The sequence below is a fragment of the Pundamilia nyererei genome, unplaced genomic scaffold (genome assembly GCF_000239375.1).
Source record: "Pundamilia nyererei isolate P.nyererei 1_Seehausen unplaced genomic scaffold, PunNye1.0 scaffold00310, whole genome shotgun sequence".
NCBI lineage: Eukaryota > Metazoa > Chordata > Actinopteri > Cichliformes > Cichlidae > Pundamilia > Pundamilia nyererei.
In genome coordinates this window covers 25353-43982 of record NW_005187711.1, presented here as the reverse complement: position 1 = coordinate 43982, position 18630 = coordinate 25353, and the positions used below count along the sequence as shown (strand labels likewise).

The window sequence follows — 18630 nt, the reverse complement described above, 5'->3', positions numbered from 1 at the left end:
GCGTTTAACACACTGAAACTAAGGTGACCTTCATCAGAACTTTATGGATGTTGTGTTAGCCTAGCTTTAGCATAAGCACATCCAAGTGGAGATATGACTAAATTAAAAGTCATATCATTTTTTTAGACGACACCAAAATGTTGTAAGTGGGCTCCAGACTTGAGTGCTTTTGGTCTCAAAAGCAAAGAACCCCACAGGTGTAATTGATTATTTCTGTTACTTGATGTTCTCTTCAGTATCGATAACGCTGCTTCAGGTAAGTAAGAAGAATACAGACAAGCACAAAACCTTCATTGTGATTAAGTTCTACTTAAAGTTCCACTACTTGAGAAATGTCTTATTAAGTACTGATTAAGTAATGTTTTTTTTTCCTTTTTCTCTCCTCTCTGCAGGCTCTTCCTGAAGGGCAGCCCATCAGTAGATGAGGCGACGACCTCGTCATATTCTGCCTCCACAGGGCTGGACACAGGGACATCCACCTTGTCTACTCCCTGTCCCACGACAGCTATCTCCCCTCAGTCCCCTATGATTGCTGTGCAGGAGTGCTCAGCAAGGTATGCACTGATACTCAGTGTTAAACTACATTCTTACATTTACATTTGTTTACATGCTCTTGTCAAAATCAAAATATTTGCTAGTTTTCTTTTGAAAATTTAAGAAATTCTTTAAGAATTAAAGTGTGGACAGTAGTGACAAATGAAACCCTCTGACTGAAACTGGAGCACGTACAGTAAAAAGAACACAATTACCGACTGACAGAGATAAACAAAACATTTGTTGTATAATGAAAAGCTTGAGGCTACATTAGCTGCTGCTAACATACCACACCTGAATGTAGTGGAGCTTTTGGCTACTTATGTTTTTGCTCATTTCTGATTTAAATTTAGTATCAAAACATGTTAGTGAGACAAATAATCATACAATTGTTTTTAAAATCTTTCACAATATTTGTTAACAAGCAATGCATGAAAACATGAAAAGATGGTGTTTTGTCTAAAATATGAAAAAATAAATTAAAATAAGTACTGCACTGTTGAGACACCTTCAGATTAAAAGGACTTCTTTTTGTTCTGTTTGTTTGTTGTCTGTGCTTCCGTATCTTTTACCTCGTGTCTTGTACAACTGTTACAATGTTATTATGGCCTGAGATCTGAAATACAGTGCGATGATCATCATCATCATTAAAAATTTTGTTCTTCCTGTAGTTTAGTTTTAGATGTGCTGTATGATTTTATTTTTTTTAATTTATTTGTGGACCTCTGCTCATCTTCATGCAGCTTGTCTGGTTACACAATGCTATTGAACTGAAAAGCTACTGTAGCTGCATCCACACACTCCACATCTGCATTGTAAAAGAGCAGTGAATCTGCATCACCTGTCCTAACAAAGCTCAGTGTGTGTGTGCCTGTGTGAGTGTGTGTGTGTGCAGGTGCAATTTTGTGAGGTATTTGGGGGGAAACTTGAGATTATGAAATGTGTGAGCAATAGGGATGAACAGAAACAGATATATCACTAAAATACTTGACATAGAGCAAGCAAACAGATGTGTATTTACCACAATTGTGGCATTAATTGCTTTTAAATTATGTTCCCTGATCTGCATCCAAGTGTAGACAAGTACAAGTTGAATAAATTAATACCATGAAAATTTGTCTGGTCTTTATTAAACACAGCTCAGTACACAGTGGGCAAATAATTGAACATGTGAAAACATCCTTTAGCTGCAGGATGAGAAGGGATTTTGAACTATTGCTCCTGTTTCAGTTTATCAGTCAGGTGATGCCACAGGATTTCAAGTTGGTTAAAGTTAGTATTCACACTTGGCCATTTAAAACCTGAATTTTCTCTTCCAGCCACTCTGGTTTTCATTCCTGCTGTGCTTTGAGTCACTGTTTGCTTCAGGTTGCTGCCCTGACACTCTCCTGTAAAATATACAGTTTGTAATTCGAAGGCAGAGTGAAATTTCTTAATGTGATCTAAAGAAATCAGTGTTGCTGTTTATAGAAAAGTAACACTATACCTAATCATTGACCCTATGTTCAAATAGTCAGTATTGTCTATGGGAAAAAGGGCCAAATTGTCTTTGCTGTATCTTTGCAGGTCTCGGTCAACCAGGGATCAAGGCATCAATATACCCGTAGAACGCCGGCAGGGGGCGCGATCCTCTGGAGCTCCTATAGCCCGTAGTGTCAGCGCCTTTGGTCCTCTGGATGAAACGACCCGACACAACTGCTGTTTGCCAACATCAGGCAGCCTGCCCAGTTGTCTGAACGAAGCCACGGTAAGGCTGGACTGGTGTGTGTACGGCATGTCTTGAATCCGTGAACTTAAGTGTTCATGTTCGGTACCTCTAGTAGTTTACTCTGGGAACAAAATACACAATGAAAGGAGAGACAGAGGTTTTAAAACGTCCAGTTCTGAAAATAATGCAAACCAAAACAAAAACCTGTTGCTGCATATCCCTTTGTGTTGGATAACTTCAAACCTGTCTTCATTAATATTTAACCATAACAATGTTAATCACTCACATCTCCTGCATATATAAATAAGTCATTTGGCTGTAGCTCAGGTGGCAGAGCAGGTCAGCCACTAATCAGAAGGTCGGTGGTTCGATCCCAGGCTGCATCCTGGCTGCATGTCAAATATCCTTGGGCAAGATACTAACCCCATGTTTGCCTACTGGTGGTGGTCAGAGGGCCTGGTGGCGCCTGTGTCCGGCAGCCTCGCCTCTGTCAGTGCGCCCCAGGGCAGCTGTGGCTACAATGTAGCTTGCCATTGCCAGTGTGTGAATGTGTGTGTGAATGGGTGAATGACTGAATGTAGTGTAAAGCGCTTTGGGGTCCTATGGACTAGAAAAGCGCTATACAAATGCAGGCGATTACCATTTGTCATCCATCGATCCATCCATTCACTTTCGTCTGCTTATCTGGGGCTGGGTTGCAGCCCACACAGAGGAATTCCCAGGCCAGATCGTGGCTCTAGAGCACAAGCTGGCTGTGAACCTAAGCAGTTCTCTTTTTGTGACACTCAGGACCCACTGAGTATGGAGTGGCGGCTTCACAACCCAGAGCCTGTGACGGTTCCCTACCTGAGCCCACTGGTGCTGTGGAAGGAGCTCGAGAGTCTGCTGGAGAACGAGGGCGACTCAGTGATCACAGAGGCTGACATGGTGGACCATCACCCCATCATCTACTGGAACCTGGTCTGGTACTTCAGACGGCTGGACCTACCCAGCAACCTGCCAGGTCTCATCCTCACCTCTGAGCACTGCAACAGAGACTCCCAGGTCGGACATGCGCACACGCACGCATGCACGCACACGCGCACACACACGCACACACACACACACACACACACACACACAAAAGATCCAATGGCTTGTGATAATGGAAGAAAAAAGAAAGGAATATTTTTTTGTTTCACAGCATTTTTCAGCATTGGCACGTCTGACTCACACTGTTTCTTCTCAGATCCCTCACCACTGGATGTCTGAGGACAGTAAACATGTGTTGATCCAGATCCTGTGGGACAACCTCAAGCTGCACCAGGACCCCATCCAGCCTCTGTACATCCTTTGGAACACATACAGTGAGTTGCACTGCTTGGACATGTTTTCTATTTCCTCAGATATTGGGGAAATTTGCTCAGGTCCTGTAACCGTCTGTCCAAAATGAAAATACAAAAAAGAAGAGAATATTGTAAAACCTGCGTTTAGATGGAGGTTCTTTCAGCAGCTCTCAACCAAAAACAGAGAGAGATTTTTTTGTGTGTGTTAGGTAAGTTAATTAACGTTTTTTATGAAATTCAATAAAAACCCTTTTAACACATTTATGTGTGTTAGGGTGAGTATATGCCTGCATATATGCATAAAACATATCTATGCATAAGCTTTTTTTGCCTCACTTAGTTTTAATGTTAGTACAGATGTTCAACAATGTTAAATAATAACTGTATATATATTCTAGAAGCAGTTTGATCAGAAAGCCTCCTGTGTATATATGCTGAACAATAATATTGTTTTTAAAGGTGAGACCACTCATCTATAATATTAGTAAGTACATTTCCATCTGCCTAATTTTGTCCATATTTTAACAAAAAAGTGGGAAACAAAAGAAAATCCAAACATGGGCTCGCCTCAAACTTTTTTAATTACAGTTACAAACTGAATATATTCTGCTGTGTTTTAATAATTTCAGTAAATTTGAATTAGTTCCACCGACTTCTAATATTCACATAGTAGTAGTAGTAGATGCACATTTTTTTCTAATTATATTTTCTTTTGAGGTTTCTGGAAGTTTTCTGGGCTAAACTTGAATGAAAGCCTGACTGGTGACAATCAAAAGACAAGAAAATGTAACTGTCATTTGCTCTCCCAAAGATCCATCACAATTAAACACCCCTAAATCCACACTAGGTAGCAAAGTTAGGAAGAAGTAGTATTGTTTATCAGTCTTCATACAAAGGCCACACAAAGGACGGGGCTGCTGCTGCTGTCAGGACAACTGTTTTAGAGGGTTTTTAAAACAGCCACTTGACCCTGGGACCAATCAGCAGCTGCCAGCTCTCCAATCAGGAATGACCTCCAGAGACTCTTAACAGAACACACAGAACTAAATCCAGCCACTGTGATCCAAATTATGGTCAGGGCTGTAACACAGAGTTCTAAGTAGCACGAAGTAAAACATAATAAGATTATTTATGAAATGTGTGGCTGAAAAATTACAGAAGCTTTCACTAAAATGCTTTATACAGTATGCTTAAAAATGCTTAAAAATAAGTAATCCAGTTTGTCCTTACTAACAGATAAAGGATGGAAATGCTCATCGATTACTATTTTGTTTTTCAGCATTTCTCAGGATTGAAACTTGTTATGTTCCAAGTTCCAATCACAAGAGTGAGTTAAACTAAAGAAAAGATATTCAGGATTAAAATGAGAATTAGAATTTCAAAAAAAGCCCGGTCGTTTAAATGAGTCTGAAGTTGCAGGGGTTTGTTTTTTTTTTGGGGGGGGGGGGGGGGGGTTTTTTTAGTCCTGGGAACAGCTGGATTTGTGAGGGCAAATACCACAGCCTGGTGCTAACATGTCTGCAGTAACTGACTGTTTAACGGAGGAGGAGGCGCAGTGGCCGATCTGTGTGCTAACAGGCTGTGTCTGCTCTCTGTCTTGCAGGACTTAATTGTACTCTGTTGTTAGAGAGTGAGTGTTCACCTCTGCTGCAGACGGCCTCAGATGAGTCCTGTTGTTTGTGTGCTGTCCTCTGCTCTGGCTGTTTCCCTCTGTTCTGTGTCCTTTGCTTGTTGCACTGCAGTGTTGTCTGTGGAAAGTCAGTGGCTGGTTTCCCAGTGTTGGAATGAAAGTGTTTGTGCGGTGTAAAATCTTACTGAGACTTTGACTCTGAGGTGGTTTTGACATGTTTGCCTCAAATACAGCCCTGCTCTGTATTTGAACGTGGGTTTGCATCTGTGGTGACTGTCCGCTGTGTTTGTCCACTTGTAATGAGGACATTCAGCAACGTGTGGTGCTTAAAGGGCTGGGTACTGAACACCGACCGCTGCCACTCCTGAACACTGTTACTGTTTGTAGTTTAACAGGCAATCTGTGTAAAGTTTGACATTCTTATTTATTAGAAGTTAGCTTCTAAATATATTGCAACTTTTAACCTTCAGAAATAGTTTTATATAAATCATACTATGTTATATGTACTAACAGGAAGTTAGTACAGAGCTTCAGGTTGCAGTACTGGTGGGTCTTTAAACTGTAAATATAGACATGACAGTGTTTTATGGCCCTAGTATCCTAGGAAATTAGTATGTTATGTAACTTCTAACAATTTCATAAACAAAAATATATTTTATGCTAATATTTGAGTATAGTAGTAGTAATTTTTTTGTGCATGCATGAAAATGTCTGATAATATGTATTTATCCCTGAGGGTATCTGCCCATCTTACAACATTATTATATCATTTACTATATCAATAGTAATTAAATACTTATATGAAACTAAAGGCAAAATATGAATGTAATATGTGTTCCTGGATATGTGTACATATATTATAAAACTTCCATCTTTTTATATTAAAAAGTGAAGCAGTATGTAGGTAGGAGCAGTAATAATGCAGTTCTGTGCTGAGAATAAATGAGAAATATCAGTGAACAGTTGTATTGCATGTAATGTAATCTTATGGTAACTGTTTGAAGTATATTTCGGGGGCTATTTTCAGTTTTATTTATGCAGCACAGCGGAGGCACAAATATGAGACTAGACAGCAGAATAGGGGAGACGTGCACATGTGCAGTCAGGGCTCTGCTGTAAGGACATTTTTACCACATGTATGTACTCTCACAACACAATCAGTGGGCCATGCTGTTATAATAAGCTAATTATAATATAATGTATAATATATCATTTTAACTATAATTTAATTTGAACTTACCTGAAGAGAGAAAGAAGATAACTACACTGGTCAAGTATAAAGCAACAAATGCAACAATTCTTCATGACAGGATGTTGAGTCGTAGTTTTCTAGCAGAGTTTCTGAAGTGAATTAGTTAAGCTTTGAGAGGAAACTGTACTGTTTGGCAGAACAGATTGTAATGACTGTAATTACAAGGAACCACGTAACGTGTAACAAATAATTACTCTTAAATTTAAATCTTAAAAGTTACAGATAACATTATTTTTATTTTAATGTATATGACAAGTAAAGTATTCAGTTGTTAATTTGTATATTGCCGGCTTACATTCATTATGTACTGTGCATCCACTTTTTAACCCATGTTTTTCATTATAATATTATTGTACTAGATTTACTTATTCAACACCTGCAAGTGTAGTACCACTTTATGCCTTCCAGATACCCAGCCCCAAGTGCTTCTCATCAGAGAGAGTGCCCACTCTTCACAGATGATCTATTATTGAAATTATTTTCACATGTCTGATGCAAAATCATGATGAATTGTGTGCGTGTGTGCTTGTGTTCCAGATGTTGGTTACCCTGTGTCTCGGCCAGTCCCAGAGGAAGAAAAGCCGTTCAGTGAGGAGCTGCTGCACAGTATGGTGAAGAGCATCCAGAGGAACGACGTCAGCCGCCCGATGGCTCAGCTGCTGCAGCTGCTGGGGCGGACGCTCGGGGTCAAAAGGCAAAGGTCAGCACCAACTGTTCAGTCACGTATAAGGACAATTCATATTTGAAGGCTTTTCCAGTTATATTGTAATATAAATTGGCCACAAATGCAGTAATAAGGCATTTATTATGTGTAAAATACACAGGCCGTGCAGTTTTGTTTGGTAATATTTTCAGCTGTGGATTGATATAAATTCAGTCCTCTAGTCAGTGCCGTTTGGTTAGTGGGAAGTGTATGTCACAGAGTCCGAAAATGTGACACACTGAAACATGCTCGCAGAGAGATGCACTGTGCTCATCAGGGAGTGTTATATGGAGAGTTGATTTGATTATTGTTCTTATTTTCATTCACTTAACCCCGACAACCACAAACGAGCAGTCAATTTACACAGTTTCCAATTATTGTACTTGCAATAACAGGACCTGAGAGGGAAAAGGGAGACAGCATGACTGTTTAATACCTGCTTGAATGTTTGCATGAAGGCAGCAAAGTTTGCCTTGTGCTTCTGCTCATTATGATCGGCGTGTCTGTTCATCTAATTATTGTGTTTATGGAAGAAAGACCTACCAGTTTGGGTTTAGGAAAAAGTGATTCAAATATACACGTTTAAAGCACTCACTCATCTGCCATTTATACTGATCGCATGTGACCTTGCCTTTCTTCCTCAGGAGTTTGTACAGGGACATCCTCTTCCTGTCCTTGGTGGCTCTGGGAAAAGATAACATTGATATTGGTGAGTATTAAGTTTATGTCTTGGATGTGTATGTTTTAAAAGAGTGTTTCTTACATAACATACGTATATATGTGTGTCTGTCAATAATTCATTTGATTAACTCTATTGTAAAATTCATAAAACAGCATGAATTCATTTAAACCTGAACTTTGGGGGAAGTATTAATAAGCTATAAATGAACCTAACTGTATATGCAGCATCACTGCTCTTCACAGCAATTGTATTAGCGAGCTATTTATTAGATTTTTAGAACTTTAAAGATTTTTTTGAGTTTTGTTTCCAAGTCCAATATCGGCTCCGTTTTGCTCAGCCAGTCCTCATTGTGTCCTCAAAGAGATAAAAGTGTAAATGAGTGCAGTTACATGTAGCCTTAATGAACTGATTGACATGTTTAAATGTTTTAAGAAAAAATCTCCACCCACATGTTATTTGGCTGCCGATCTCTCCTCTTCTCACAGACGCCTTCGACCGTGAGTACAAGTTGGCGTACGATCGCCTTACACCCAACCTGGTGAAGCTGACCCACAACTGTGACCGTCCTCCGAGCACAGGTGTCATGGAGTGTCGCAGGACTTTTGGAGAGCCTTACTTGTAAAGAGTCACCTAAACACACCATGATTAACTCTCATTATCCTCATTGTTGCTTTAAGACTAGCTCAGGAAACCAGTTGGAAGACCACGAATGTGCACTACGGGAATGTTTGGGGGAACTCTGTAAGCGCTCATAGGGGTACAGGTGACTGTGGACAGCATTATGTAGCCTGAAGTTTTAGAGACTTCTATCTATGAGGACAGAAACACTACACGCAGCGTTCATAAACTACTCTCCATGCAGTGTCGAGTGAGCCGCAACAGCTTACATTGGGAATGAGTGACAGTGATGCAGATATCCTGTAAATACAAAACAGGAAAGGATTTTTTTAATGTACCATTCTTATTGTATATCATTTCATCATATGAAGACTAATATTAGCAATATTTTAACTGGAACTTTATTTATACAAAGTCAGCTTATGTATTGTACCGTCCTTTTGTTATGTGCAGTGTTTGACTTTGACCTGTGGTCGCTGGCCGTCTTCTCGTCTTGCAGTTTTAAACCAGGAAAAATGTTTTCGCTCAGTGTGGAAAAGATGCAGTACATGTTTGGTGTGTGTTTTCAGTGAGCTTTCTATGCTTTATGAGATGGAACTTTTTTAATTAGATCTGCATCAATTTTGAAGACAGATTGCATAGATCTACAGGCTTTCTAGTTGTCAGCGAAAAGTGACGGAACATAAAGCCAACACGGTGGTTTACAGAAGCCCTGAGAGGCGAGTGAGGCAAACAAAATCAAATGAATCTGATATAAAGTGTCCTGTATTTATGACTAAAGACCAAGCTGGGAAAAATGATCTACCTTCCCTTCTCTGAAACACAGGGGAAAAGCATGATCCTGCATTTACAAAGCATTTGTTTTTCACTGTTTAAGCCATAAACATCAGAGTTACAAAATAGTTTTTTCATAAAAATAAACAGCAGAAACACGTCACAGTGACAGAGTAAAAGACCTTATCATAAATCAGTTCAGATTAAACAGCACATTTCATTGTAAAAAAAACAATCATGTTCATTACTTTAAATCAGTGAATGTTATGACCCTGATCCTCTCAGGGAGCGATGAATGCTGATCACGTTAATCTTTTCTTGTACTGAAGAGCATATGTCCTTATTACCAGATCAAGTGTATTTTTTTTCACTTGTCAGAGAAAATGGTATGTTTGGGGTTTGTTTACAAAAAACGATTTCTGAGCTTTAAGCTATTCATCCCCATGAAAAGTACCACTTTTAGTCTTCTTCAGCGGGGTGTTTGTTGTCAGAGTACATATCAGTGTTACAGAGGTGTTACCGGCCCTATAGGAAGCCACATAGCGGTGAGGAAGAGGGCAGATTGCGGACAGGTGAGTCTTCTGCAGCCAATCAGCATTAAAGCTCAATCAGAGCGGTTAACAGGGATGGCAGACAATCTTTGATAGATGGAGCAGTGAGGCATGTGTAACACCTCCACCTTCACCTCAACCACAAAAAAAGATAACATGTCACCAAACCATTGTTTTTTTACTTTGAAACTTGACTTGATGTTCAAAGGCTGTAAAAATAATAGCCAACACATCCGCCACTGGTATGAGTTACACATGAGTGTGTCGCATTTGTTTACATTCATTTTCGTGGTCTAACCCGAATCGAGAGATGAATTTGGGGTTGTAAGAGTTCACAGCATGAATTAGTTCAAATTAAATATTTTAAATGGCAACCATATACACAGTCAGCCATAATAACAATAATAATAACAATAATAATAATAATAATAATGAACCTTTTATGCAGTTTTTTTGTTATTCACAGTTATTTCTTTAATTCGTGATGATAACAGCAGACTGAAATTTAAAGTCAAAGTAAACTTTATTTGTCATGCTGGCCACACAAGGACTGCATAGTGGGACAAAACTGTGTTTCTCCTAGAACACCATGCACTATAGTCATAGTAATTATACATGAATACCCAGCTAAGATCAAAATCTACAAATATTGCACAGCAGAAACTTAGGCACTATATGTGAATCTTTGTACTGATGAATATTAAAAACATAGGTGCTCATGTTATGCAGACACTGAAAATATTGCACAAATTAGCAGCAGTTGCAGAGACATTTTGTGTAAGAGTTTGCATATACAACGGTTCTTGGATTGGTGTGTGATAGTGTGTATTTAAAGAGAGTTCAGGACTCTAATGCTGCGATAGCGTTTTTTAGAGGGCAGGATGGTAAACGGTTTGCGTGTCGGCAGCTCTGTGCAGGCAGGATTTGGTGTGTGGTCCTGTGGGGGTGAGAGAGGAGACCTGGCGACCTGACCTGGTGTCTTCACCATTCTCTGAAGTTTGCTCTGAGACATTGCTCTCTGTAGTGCTTCTGTGGGAAGTGTTGAGGGCAGAAGGGAGTCTGATTGCTCTTCTTGACCGCTTCAGGAAGCGCAAGCGCTGCTGTCTACCTTTTGATGAGGAAGGTGGTATCTGTAAGCCCAGGAACCCGGTGCTGTTAACTAGCAGTGCGGTGCTGTCAAGGATTGTGGGTGGAGTGTGGGATAAATAGCGTGAACAATCACCCTTACAACATACAATATCAATTGATCTATGTGACCTAAATCACTTTATCTGGAGGGAAAACCAAAGTGAATTTTTGATTTGTTGGTAACAATTATCCAACTATAAAGATATCAATGAGTCTTAGCGGAGGTTAATAAAAGAGCTTTGTGTTTATGGTACAAACTGTAAAGTCCCACCTGTCATTTAATAACAGCATATCTGAGTGTTTATTGCACATGCAGCCAGTTAAGCCTGTGGCTGAATCAAATGACTTTAATCTCATTGCCTTCTGCTTCCATATTGGTTTAATACAATAATCCAAATCATTTTAATGTCTTGGACCTCAAGGTGGCTCCTGTGTTTTGTGTTGTCTCTTCTTTGCTTGTCTATGGATGCAGGTTGTCACCTGCCACCGAGCAGCCAGGATGCCAGAATCTTTTGGGAACATATGTGGAGAAAAGGTTTAAATTTTTCATTCTGGCAACATCCAGCCAGTTTTATTAGTGTTGTATCAGACTAAAGCTAAATTAATAATTCTTATTTCAGCTAGCATAAACAAACAGTAAAAGAGGACTTTATTATAAAAAGTGGGATTTATGAAAAGCTTGATACCTGGAGATGTTTACACCCTGAGGTCTGTATCCACCATTGAATTTACTAAAGATTTAACTTTTGGACAGGTGTAAAGATAACAGAGTTCAACTTTGCAAAGAGCCTACTTCACTTTTAATTTGAATATAAAGTTCATATTTTAATTTTTTAAAACCCTTATGGGGTTATTTAAGTTCTAGAGACCGTATGATGTTATGTTGGAGAAAATCAAACGGACCCTGGAGTGCATTGCCTCTGTCGCTTATATTTGTTACTGCCTTAGTGAGGATATTAATCCAGCTTTGAAAGGCAGAGTGGTTGAAGGAGGACCCCTGACTCTGAAATCACCAAGGTCCTATGAATATCAGCCAAGTCTTTGATTTGTGGCATGGCTAAGCAAAACTGGAAAAGTTTAACAAGTTGCACGTCTTTGTCCCTGAAAAAAAACCCAAACCTTTAGGTGTGGAAATCTCTTTAACTGGTGAATTTTGATTTGGGAGATGACACATCAGCTTAGAAAGGCTGTGATTCATTTGTGGATTTCTGTTGTGTTTAAAAAACAATAGTACTGTAAAAATAAATGATTTTGCAGATTCTGGGCCATGTACATTTGAATTGCCCTTTGTATAAATCACATTTTATAACCGTGTATTCACACATGTGCAAAGGTCCTTTTAGAAGTGGTGAAGTTCTGACGTTCTGTACAGCGACCAGATCTACAGGACTGTTTAGGTGTAAATAAAATCATGTAAACCCTCAGTGTTGCTATCTGTAGCGTCTTCTTCTTAAAATATTTAGTTTAAATGTATTTAATGTTTAAATCCGTCAATTGTGAGTAGGAGGAAGATTCCCAATGACTGGATTGAATTCTCAACGCAATCACAAGACGACGGCACGGGTCGCTGGCGAGAGGCAACCTGTCTGCAAACAGTCATGGTCTCACGCTGAGTCTGACTCAGTCTGTGTAGTTCATCGCCCATTGCACATGTTTGCTAAAAACAATTCTGGTTGTGCTGTGGTCTCTAACCAGTTTCCCCTTATGTGACTGTAGAGTCAAAGAACTTCTAAATGCTTAAGAACTGTCACACTTTAGACATCAGCTTTCAGGAGGGACCTGCAAGACAACCCATAATGAATGGGGCTGCTGAAGCCTAAGACTGGACAAAAAAGAATACATTGACTTATCGTGTTGAAATGAGTGCTACGTCATATTTTTAAGTCAATCAGCCATCAGCATGCGCAAGCAGAATGCTAGCTTTAAATGGCCAAATTGTGTTGCCTGTAAGAAAAGTTAACGCAAATGTCATTTTGTTTCAAGAAAAGCTAACATTTGGCTAACAAACCGACTAATGACTTGTCATTGTTAAACTGTTAGCCTGGTTTTTCCTCCTGTCTGCAGTCTTAACAGGCGCCATCTTTATTAGTTGAAGATGTTTTATTCAGTATGAATCAAAACTGCAGTGAACCCATAAATCCATCAGCAAGGCCTTTCCCTTATACTGCGGTTTTGCGCACACATACCTGCAAACAACGTGACATAGATTTGTTGCACTCTTAGCTTGCTAGCTATTAGCATAAACATCACACAGTTTAATTGTAGTTTAATCTGCATATTTGTGTTTGGAGTGGGCGTTATAATCTACTATGCAACCACTTACAAGTGGAAATTCCAGCATCACTTCTGGGAAACAGACATACCATCAATTTTTATACTTAGCCAGTATAATGTACATTTAATTAAATACTTTTTATTAAAGAAGACAAAGGAAGAGGAAATACTTTCTGGTAGAACCAGTGTAACCATATATATTGTTTTAGATTAAAAGAACAGCATATTCTTTTCCAGTTCCCCAAAACACCGCACACTGTTCCAGTTCACTGTTAAAAAAATAATTTATTGCAGCATGGAATTTTAATTTGAAATATTGACAGTTTTCATTATCAATAATCCATGTTTGCATCCACTTCAATCCAACAAGAGCACAACAGGAACATCTGAAAACATCACACGGGTCAGGTTTTCTCACAGCTAAGACAGTCTGATGCGTGTCTTCCTGATACACACACACTGACTCTCTCCACCACAGTTAAGTGACACAAAAACTCTTTTTAACACTAAACATGAACAAATACTTGTCAAGTTAAATACAGAACAGGGTGTTAGGGATGATAGTTCCAGAAATACTAAACATACAAAACTGAAGTTGCATCCAGTGACTCTGATTTCCTGCAAGGTCAGTCCATACCAATACTACAAGAGTGGGTGTAATGTTTTTAAATGACCTAATGCTGTCAGCTCAGAGACTACCCATAAGCATTTGCTTATTAAAGGAAAATTCCACCAAGACCAAAAAAAAAAAAACTAACTAAAGAAAATCTGTTAACAGAATGGGGATATATTATGATTGCTTCATGTTTGTTGAATTAAGCAGCGTGGTGTCATTTTCAGATACTTCCAGCAGCTACAGCTAAGTTTTATACTGGCTGTGTTGGACAAATATAGACAGTCTGTATATTTCGTAAGTGTTGTTGCCACAGTAAAGAAATGACTGTTTCCTGGCCTCTGCCAGTATATATGTACTGGCACACATATCTCTATATCTATATATATATATATATATATATATATATAGTACAGTATATATATATTAGGGGTGCAACGATACACAAAATTCACGGTTCAATACTTTGGTGTCACGGTTCGATATTTTTTTGATACAAAAAAAATGTTCATGCCTTTTTAATTTGTCATTTATTAAAATTATAAATATATATTTTAACTCAAACGTACAGTTTTGAAATTTAATGTTGCTGAAACAAAGTAATTAAAAAAATAAATATATCTGATTGAGAAATCCCTCATCTTTGGAAAAGAGAATTTATTACAGAGAAATGGCTCTTTCCGAAATAAAAGCTATACTATACGCTTCTTCTGGGCTATATTCTCAGCAAAATATTAAACATATCAGGTCCCCATAAGGAGAATCATGTGCTAACGGCTGTCTAAATGACTCGGGTAAAGTTTTTAGCATGCGTGCTTGTTGTTTTTATCTGCTTCCACTTGTCTTTGCACTAGGATGATGTCGGAGTAAATGTGCAGTCATATTCGTTGTGTTTCCACTAGTGCTGTCAGCGTTAATCTCGTTGAAATGACGTTAACGCCACAACACAGCAAATCTTATTTCAATCTTATATATCTTAGTCCTGGTCTTAGCGTTAGTTATTTCCTGATTTATTCTGACATCTCTCGTCTTGTGTGCATTAGCTGTATTGATATTTTACAGTCATAAGAAGTTTTTAATTATGCTTCTTCCAGCTACTCCCTCATTCACAGCAGGTCGCTACAGCAGATGGATCTGTGTGTTGGACTTCAGGATTTGTGTCTTCTCCTGGTCTTGACCTGTGATCTTTCATGTGTTAGGTAAATGTGTTTCACTACTATACAAAACTGTTGCACTTTTTGCATTTGAAGAGGATTCTTGGGGTAAAACTATTCTTAATTTGGTCATGGCTCCAAACTGGTGATTCTATAGCCCACTGTGAAAGAGGTTCAAAGTTGGCTGTTGTAATGGTTTTGAAATCAAAGACAGCCATCTCACCGCTGCTGTTATATCCTTTATCACCTACTATTGTTAGGAGTGCAACATGAAATGATGTGCTGAACTTTGAAAATGATAGTTGCAATGGTAGTTGCTTTTAAACCACAAAGAAAAATAGTTGTGACCACTTAGCTTTCTAATCACGCGCCTGCAGACTAAGCGGCTAAGTCTGATCGTTTTCCCGTTTTTCATTAAAAAACTGTTGGAAATGTTGGAAATATGGACACACAGTAGTCGGGCTTGCTTCAGTGCACTCCCAGTGGACTCCTATTGGCAACTATTAAACAATATGTTAGAAATAATCACTTCTTTGTGGGCAATAAAGTCAGATTGCTGATTACCGGCTGAACATGTGCACAAATGGATCAAATCCTGCAAGCCACACGTCCAATACCAAACACACCCTCCAAACTTGAAAGCCATGATTTAAGCTTCACATTTTCCAATCTCTTCTACTAACATTTCAATGTATCCCTGCCTGCTGTTTAATCCCATTACTCATACTAAAGCAGTAGGAGCCTAGTGGCAGTCTTTGTTCCTGCCAACAGAGGCCGCGGTTGGATATCTCATTGTATTTCATACCAAAGACAGTAACATCCTAGCCCTTATTTCATTGAGTGTACATCTCTTTGCACTATATGTTGAATATATTTCACAGAGCTTAGACACTCAGTTAAAAAGGTGGAGGGTAAGACTTTACTATGAGACTGGAGCTGCTGGAAAATGTTGATTAAATGTCATTAAATGTCAGATTAAATATGTAAAACCACATTAAGCGTAGAATTTTCCTTTAATTTAGCATCTAGTGTGTGCCTGATCAGCCTTTTAACATTAGGCTCAGTTCTTTTCTCTAACAGATCCTATATTACAGTATCATTTGTGTGTGGATGTACCAAGTCTTGTGTGACGGTGCTGTTTCCCTCAGATGGAAACAGGGCAGATGAGGACACGATCCTCCAGCAGAACACTCAGGACGAGGAACACAAAGTACAGTACGAACATGGTGAGGCCCAACTTTCGGCTCATCTTCCACCGACAGGCGGCGATGGAGATAATGACAAAGAGGAGCATCAGGAAGAGCAGCACAATGGCGCAGAACAGGCCATTGGAGCTGACCATAACTGGCTCACCGTTGTGGAGCAGGGTGTATATCAACCAAGGGATCGGCAGACTGAAACCAAACAGAACAGAAGCAGAAATCAAGCTATTTACCATCACACCTTCGTAGCCCGTCTGCTACATCTTCCTTTTTTGTTTTTGTAAGAAAATATATTTTGGCCTATTTTAGCATAGCCTCTTGTAACTTTTTGATAGTGATTACAATATTGGCTTATTTGTTTACAACAATGATGCAATTGTTGACTGAAGTACAGGTACAATGGTGGATAAATTAATGCTTTATTCTAGACACAATGGATTCTGGGGGCTTTCTCCATATTATTGTAGGGTCAGTACCTTACAATATAAAGCGCCTTAGGTGATTGTTGTGGTTTGGCGCTATGTAAATAAAACTGAATGGAATTAAGAGTGACTCACCCTACAGTGATGTCAAAGATGTTACTCCCCACTGAGCTGGACACTGCCATGTCACCCAAACCCTTCCGGGCCACAATCACACTGGTGATCAGGTCAGGGATAGATGTCCCAGCTGCTAAGATGGTCAGTCCCATGATCTCCTCTGAGATGCCCACAGTTTCACCCACCTGCAAACAGTAAAAGATAAAAACAAGTGTCAGAACGAGTATCCCCAACCTGGCTGTAGTTGGTTGGTAAAACTGCCCAAGTGCCACAAAGTGAGACCAAAATTTTAAACCGTGTGCCCAAATCGGTGACTAATTAACTAGTTAACATTACTCTACATTATTCATTTTTTTCTTCATTTTTCCCCCAACAAAGACTAAATAAAACTCAAATTACAGAAAAACCTAAATAGTCTCTCTCCAAGGATGTCTGTGAAGGTTCTCAGTCATCCAGGTCATCGTAGTCTAAGGAGCTTGGAAAGAAAAGCATCTGGACTTCTTTAAGTTTCCTTAAAGACATGTGGACATAAATGGCTTCTTTCCCTCCTCTTTCAAACCATCTGTCTTCTCTGTCCAAAATGTGAACATTGGCATCCACGAAAGAGTGACCTTTGCCATTTAGATGGAGATGAACCGCTGAGTCTTGTCCCGTGGAAGTGGCTCTTCTATGTTGTGCCATGCGTGTAGGAAGTGATTGTTTGGTGTCTCCAATGTAGAGGTCTGAGCATTCCTCGCTATACTGTACAGCATACACTACGTTGTTAAGTTTGTGTTTGGGAGTTTGTCTTTGGGATGAACCAGTTTTCGTCTCAGTGTGTGGCTGGGTCTGAAGTACACTGGGAGAGGAGTCTCTCTGTCTTTCTGTGCACCCCTGGACCTCTTGTAGTAATGCTGCTTTAAAAAAACAAAAACAAAAACACTCACTGGAAGTCTCATTTTGTCCAATTTTATTCTGAGGCTGCCATTTCAAGAGGCCAGAACCCAGAGAACAAACAGCATTATGGAAAAGCCCATAATCTCCCAATTTAAACCAATTTTTAAAAATCATGGGGTTGTGCACTGTGCATTCATGCCTGAGGATCAGGCTGTAAATTCCACTATAATGTCCAGAAGAGCGAGAACTTTCATAGCCCAGACCTCAACTGCGGTGCAAGCACAATGAGATGACCTTTAAGGAGAAATTGGGCAAAATTATGTTTTTTTCTTGCACAAGGTAAAACGAGACAAATAAAAGACAAAACTTTCTATAAAACTAGGACAGTCTCACTGTCTCTATGTTATGCTCTCACTATCTTTATGTTAAACTAACCGCACTAACTGCAGAAGCATTACCTGAAAGTATCATTGACATCACTCAGGGCCGACTACTCTGAGACATGTAGGAAAGTAGTCTGCCAGGGTCCTTATCAGTGTGAATAAAAGACCAACATAACATGTGTTAAGACTCCACCAACCTGATGAGCCCACCACACCATCAGGTAGGAGAAAGCACCAATCCAGATGATGGAGCCTATGAAGGTGATGGCAAAGTATCTCCTGGATGCCTGAAAAGCACCAGAGCCATTCACATTACATGTTCAAAAACATTATGACACCTGGGAACAGAGACTTAGATCCTGAAACTACAAAAAATAAAAAATTAATCCAATGTAATCCATTGTAAATGATAGCATCTGATCCATACAATTCACTCACTGCAGTCGGTTCTGTCTGTCTGTTAGCATTCACAGTTTTCTAGATATTTTCAAGTTTTGTGTGTCGGTAGATACCAAAAACAGCTCAAGATGAATTAATTTTGGTGAAAATCAGATCAAAGTAACACCAAATGTGAAAATCAGTAAAAACTTTATATTACAGTGGGGCAAAAAAGTATTTAGTCAGCCACCGATTGTGCAAGTTCCCCCACCTAAAATGATGACAGAGGTCAGTAATTTGCACCAG

The 18630-nt window shown here is 39.3% G+C and overlaps 2 protein-coding genes across 10 annotated transcripts in view; one reads left to right on the top strand and one right to left on the bottom strand.

Moving 5' to 3' along the window:
• LOC102208128 (C-myc promoter-binding protein-like) overlaps positions 1 to 12329 on the top strand; it is an 88286-nt gene extending 75957 nt beyond the window's left edge. For all 7 annotated transcript variants that reach the window (XM_005751417.1, XM_013915484.1, XM_005751414.1 and 4 more), the window contains 7 exons: positions 393 to 554; positions 2101 to 2281; positions 3032 to 3286; positions 3471 to 3588; positions 6987 to 7149; positions 7797 to 7861; positions 8320 to 12329. In XM_005751417.1, the coding sequence (XP_005751474.1) occupies positions 393 to 554; positions 2101 to 2281; positions 3032 to 3286; positions 3471 to 3588; positions 6987 to 7149; positions 7797 to 7861; positions 8320 to 8456 (1081 nt within the window). In that variant the 3' untranslated portion in view covers positions 8457 to 12329. The remainder of the gene's footprint in view (positions 1 to 392; positions 555 to 2100; positions 2282 to 3031; positions 3287 to 3470; positions 3589 to 6986; positions 7150 to 7796; positions 7862 to 8319) is intronic.
• Positions 12330 to 14700: 2371 nt separating this feature from the next.
• Positions 14701 to 18630, bottom strand: part of LOC102207484 (sodium/potassium/calcium exchanger 1-like) — a 23759-nt gene continuing 19829 nt past the window's right edge. For all 3 annotated transcript variants that reach the window (XM_005751409.1, XM_005751410.1, XM_005751411.1), the window contains 3 exons: positions 18144 to 18233; positions 16706 to 16872; positions 14701 to 16340 (listed from right to left, as the gene is read on the bottom strand). In XM_005751409.1, coding sequence (XP_005751466.1) covers positions 16091 to 16340; positions 16706 to 16872; positions 18144 to 18233 — 507 coding nt within the window. In that variant the 3' untranslated portion in view covers positions 14701 to 16090. The remainder of the gene's footprint in view (positions 16341 to 16705; positions 16873 to 18143; positions 18234 to 18630) is intronic.